General features: G+C 44.4%; 1 protein-coding gene across 1 annotated transcript in view; it reads left to right on the plus strand.

Moving 5' to 3' along the window:
• Positions 1-5,403: 5,403 nt before the first annotated feature.
• LOC119343181 overlaps positions 5,404-5,808 on the plus strand; it is a 2,641-nt gene continuing 2,236 nt past the window's right edge. Inside the window, exons 1-2 of the mRNA XM_037614304.1 lie at positions 5,404-5,649; positions 5,767-5,808. Of these exons, the coding sequence (XP_037470201.1) occupies positions 5,482-5,649; positions 5,767-5,808 (210 nt within the window). The 5' untranslated portion in view covers positions 5,404-5,481. The remainder of the gene's footprint in view (positions 5,650-5,766) is intronic.

Here is a 5,808-nt window from a genome sequence, read left to right on the forward strand (position 1 = left end):
CGAATACCAAATTCACATGATTACTTATAACAAGACTTCTCCCATGTCCTCAGGAACAAACGTAACTACTCACAAAGCATATTCATGTTCATAATCAGAGGGGTATTGAATAGCATTAAGGATCTGAACATATGATCTTCAACCGAATAAACCAACTAGCATCAACTACAAGGAGTAATCAACACTACTAGCAACCCACAGGTACCAATCTGAGATTTTGAGACAAAGATCGGATACAAGAGATGAACTAGGGTTTGAGAGGAGATGGTGCTGATGAAGATGTTGATGGAGATTGACCCCCTCTCGATGAGAGGATCGATGGTGATGACGATGGCGATGATTTCCCCCTCCCGGGGGGATGTTTCCCCCGCAGAACAGCTCCGTCGAAGCCCTAGATTGGTCGTGCCCAGGTTTCGCCTCGAGACGGCGGCGCTTCGTCCTGAAAGCTTCTCTATGATTTTTTTTCCAGGGCAAAAGACACCATATCACAGAAGATGGGCGTCGGGGGCCTGCCAAGGGGCCCATGGGGTAGGGGGACGCGCCCTCCACCCTCGTGGCTGACTGGTGGCCCCCCTCTGGTGCTTTCTTCGCCCAATACTTTTTATATATTTCAAAACTGATCTCCGTGAAGTTTCAGGACTTTTGGAGTTGTGCAGAATAGGTCTCTAATATTTGCTCCTTTTCCAGTCCAGAATTCCAGCTGTCGGCATTCTCCCTCTTCATGCAAACCTTATAAAATAAGAGAGAAAAGGCATAAGTATTGTGATATAATTTTTAATAACAACCCATAATGCAATAAATATTGATATAAAAGCATGATGCAAAATGGATGTATCAACTCCCCCAAGCTTAGACCTTGCTTGTCCTCAAACAGAAGCCGATATCAAAAAATATGTCCACATGTTTAGAGATTGAGGTGTCGATAAAATAAAATACGGACATGAGGGCATCATGATCATCTTTAGAACAGCAACATATATTGTCATATGATTTCTTATGCTAAAGTAACAATCCATTCACAATGTAAAGTATGAATCGAAAACTTCATTGAAAACCAACAAACTATGATCTCAGTCATTGAAGCAATTGCAATTTATCATAACATCAGAAAGAGTCAATATAAGAGATTTTTTAACAAGTCCACATACTCAACTATCATTTAGTCTTTCACAATTGCTAACACTCACGCAATACTTATGGGTACAAAGTTTCAATCGGACACAGAGAAAGATAGAGGCTTATGGTTTCGCCTCCCAACCTTTTACCTCAAGGGTAATGTCAACAATAATACTTTATGAAAACCTACATCCAAGTGGATATATATATCCGGATCTCTCCAACACATAGTGCAAGGATAAAGTGTAAAAAGAAAAGGTGAAGATCACCATGACTCTTGTATGAAGGTAAAAGGTAAAAATAAAAGATAGGCCCTTCGCAGAGGGAAGCAGAGGTTGTCATGCGCTTTTATGGTTGAATGCACAAAATCTTAATGCAAAAGAACGTCACTTTATATTGCCACTTGTGATAGGGACCTTTATTATGCAGTCCGTCACTTTTATTTCTTCCATATCACAAGCTCGTATAAAGCTTATTTTCTTCACACTAATAGATCATACATATTTAGAGAGCATTTTTTATTGCTTGCACCGATGACAACTTACTTGAAGGATCTTACTCCATCCATAGGTAGGTATGGTGGACTCTCATGGCAAAACCGGGTTTAGGGATGTTTGGAAGCATAAGTAGTATCTCTACTTGGTGCAAAGAATTTTGCTAGCATGAGGGGGAAAGACAAGCTCAACATGTTGGATGGTCCAAGACAATATAACTTCTTCGGATATAAGAAAACATAACCAATTACATTGTCTTCCTTGTCCAACATCGACTTTTTAGCACGCCATACTTTAATGAGTGCTCACAATCACAAAAGATGTCCAAGATAGTATATTTATATGTGAAAACCTCTCTTTCTTTATTACTTCCTATTAATTGCAACGATGACCAAAACTATGTTTGTCAACTCTCAATAAATTTTATTCATCATACTCTTTATATGTGAAGTCATTACTCTCCATAAGATCAATATGATATTTTTATTTCTTTTTATTCTTTCTTTAATTCCCTCCAGATCATAGCAAGATAGCAAACCCCTCAACTCAAAACTACTCTTTATTATATATAACTCACGGACTCGATTACATAGATAGAGATCAAGACAAAACTCAAAGCTAAATAATACTAAAACTTTATTCTACTGGATCAAGATATAACCAAAAGGATCGAATTAAAAAAAATGATAAAGATAGAAGTGTGATGGTGATACGATACCGGGGCACCTCCCCCAAGCTTGGCAATTGCCAAGGGGAGTGCGCATACCCATGTATTTATGTCTCTTTCTTCGGAGGTGGTGATGATGGAGTTGTTGATGATGTAGACTTGTCGTCCATCTTCCAAGGCATAGGCTCACCATCATAGAAAAATGAATGAGTCTCCGGGATTCTCAAATCTGCAACCAAACTCATCCTCTTGAATCTATATTCATACTCACAGTTTTGATTTTGCAGGTCATAGATCTAGGCCTAGAGGTGCTCGATTTTCTCGCGAAGCTTGAATATGGCCTCCCAGATGTTCTTGGCATCCAGCTTGTGATTGTTGGTGAACTCCGCGATCATCATGTGATTGGCGTTGAGTCCACGTTCCACCATCCCTTGGCACTTGAAAACTTGTTGCTCCATTGCTTCGAGTCTTGTCTTCATGCTTCCGGTCTTCTTCGGTCCCTCAACATCGTGGATGTGAAGCACCCCCTCACGCATCTCAATGGTTTGAGGGTGTTGCAGCACCTCCGTGAGGTAAGGGTTGATGACCTTCTCGAAAAACTTGTCCTTGGGGGCGCTTGGAGACGTCATGGTAATCTAGATCTGTTTGAAAAACAGCTCGAAACAAAGACAGAGGATTTTCTCGTGGTACGGTGGTCAAAACCTTCGGGATATTATATAATGAATTTTTACCTACCAAAAGAAGTATTGTGCAAGAAAACGGAGTCTGGAGGGCACACGAGGTGGCCACGAGGTAGGGGTGCGCCCTCCACCCTCGTGGTTGCCTCGTGTCTCTTTCGGACTGCTTTTAATTTTCCTAATTTTTGAAATATTTCAAAACAGAGAAAAATTGCTATTAGAACAGTTTTGGAGTCGGTTTACTTACCGTACCGCATACCTATTCCTTTTCGGAGTCTGAAACGTTCTGGAAAGTGTCCCTTATATACTCCTCTGGTGTTACGGTGTCAATTATATTGGTTTCAACATTTATGGGAGTACCTGAGATATAATGTTTGATTCTTTGACCATTTACCACCCTCTGACCTGTGCCTTCGGCGTTGTTGATTTTGATGGCACCGGAACTATAGACTTCCTCGATAATGTAAGGACAGAACAACACGGAAGAAGATGTTGAAGGGTGTCGCACCAATAGCCAACCAATTGCTATCCTTGGTAGAAATACCAACTATTAAGATCCGAGGAGAACTAACAGATATGATGACACAAACTCTCACAAACCCTTCATCGGCGTCGGATCGGACATCATCGAGGTAGGAGAGACCAGAGAGACCTTTTTCAAACATGCCATCATTGCCACCACCTCATCAACACCGCTAGGGAAATAGAACCTAAGAGAAAGACAAATGAAATAGGCGGGTTCCCACTCCTCTTACCGCCAACGAGGCCCCCGGATAGGACAAAAGGAGGGGGCCGAGGCAACGACGGCTAGGATTGGAAAAACTTAGTATATGCAGCAAAAATGCCCTTAACCTCATATGAGGGTAGAGGCCACACATTCGGTTCTCAATTCAATTCTTCTTTTTCCTAATACAAGCATGAGTTTTGCCGAATTATGTCAAGAAGAGGCAAGATAATCTTAGAGTAGAGCTATGCCCATTTCCAATAGGTCAAGTAGATCATTTCTTTACAATTTTTAGCAGATCTTTTTAAAAGATTCGCCGTCTCACGAGACGTTAGATCGAGCGGAGTGAGCGGCTGAGGGTCACCCTCTACCATTGTAACAAACCTCGTGTTGTGGTAATTTTCTGCAACACAAGTCATGTTGCAAAATTTTTTGCAAACATAGGTCAAGTTGCAGATTGCTTTTTTTTTGCAACAGACGCCTTATTATAGTTTTTTTTGCAAAACATAGGTCATCTTGCAATATTTTTTTTGGAAAATGCTATCCCTCAGTCGACTGATGCACACGGAGCGCCCGCCGCCTGCGCAGCCGTCAGATCGATTTTGATTAAGCGCTCATGCTGGCCACCAGTCCCGTGCAACCAGTGTTTTTGCAACAAGCGTATTGTTTCAGAAGGTTTCTACAATAGAGGTCTTGTTTCAGAAAAAAAACCGGTTCGATGGTGAAGTTTTTTTCAGCAACAGGGTCTAGTTTTTGAAAGTTTCTGCAACAGAGGTCTTGTTTCAGAAAGAAAAAAAATGGTTCGATGGTGAAGATTTTTTCTTCTGCAACATGGCTCTTGTTTCAGAAGCATATCCCTAGTTGCAGAAAGCGTCGGAGGAACGCCCGGTATTAGAGCATACAAGGCCAATCATTGCAACACGATGACTGTTTCGGAAACATAGCTCTAGTTGCAGAAATCACCAGAGGAGTGCCCGGTGTGAGAGCTCGTCGTCGTCGTGCTGGAGTAGAGGCAGTTGCTCGGGGTGCTGGGTCAAAGGAGGCGCGGCAACTCCGGCGGTCGGCGGCGCTCCACAGCCGAGGCGCTCAGGCCATGGCGGGGCCGTGTTGTCTCGGTGGACCTTAGCATGCCTTGTTGCAAAGCCCCTGAGCGCAACAAGCTAGTTGTTGCAAAGGTCCTTGGTTGGCTGGGACGGTAGATCAGATGACTATTTCTAGCAGCATTCGACGGCTGCCGAGGCGGCTGATCTAACCAGTTTATCACCTCGCGGACGTGTAGCACTGCCCATTTTTTTGCATTAGAGGTTTTGTATAACTTTTTTTTGCAACAGAGGTCTTGCTGCAATTTAATTATTTTGTAACAGAGGTCTTGTTTTTTTTTGCAACAGAAGCCTTATTGCAGAAATAAGAGATTGTGGGGAGCCAGGTCCACCATGTCACATAGGACGCGTGGTGTGCAACCAAGGCGGCGGATGCGAGCATGATAATTCGTTAGTTGAACTGTATCGTAGTGGTGGCCATGGGGCACGTGGCATGGAGAGAAGGCGGTTGACGCGGGACTATGATCCGTCGGGTGATTTATAGCGTTTCCCTTTAACAGGGGTTGTATGTGTAGAGGAATCCACGGAAGCGTATTCTTACATTGCACAAATCAAACAATGTTTACGCTTTCGAGGCAACGGAAGCCGAGCACGCAAACAGAGTTGCCCTTTGCCATGACCGGGAGACTCAAAGCCGACCGACCGACTTCACGCGGCGACTGGTCGAAGGTGGCACCAAACCAACTGCCGAAACCTGGTTCGAATGGGTTCTTCCTCGAGCAACGCCAGGGAAGCGGCGGCGGCGGCGCCACCGCCACCACCTCCTCCTCCTGCTGTGCCGCCGGCCCCTCTCCACGCGATGGACGCGGACGAGGACGACGAGAGCGTGAAGCAGCTCAACGAGTGCGCCGCCCTCTACCTCTCCCTCCAGGCACCGCCCTGACCCCCCCTCGCCTTCTCCCCCCTTTCCTGATTTCTGCTGCGGCACCCGAATCTCTTCTTTGCTCCATCAAACCTTTGATTCGGCTCTTCCCTGGCTTGTTTGCAGGACTGCCTCGCCGAGTCCGACCGCAACTGGAAGGCCTGCCAA

The sequence above is a fragment of the Triticum dicoccoides genome, chromosome 1B (genome assembly GCF_002162155.2).
Source record: "Triticum dicoccoides isolate Atlit2015 ecotype Zavitan chromosome 1B, WEW_v2.0, whole genome shotgun sequence".
In the NCBI taxonomy this organism is placed as follows: Eukaryota; Viridiplantae; Streptophyta; class Magnoliopsida; order Poales; family Poaceae; genus Triticum; species Triticum dicoccoides.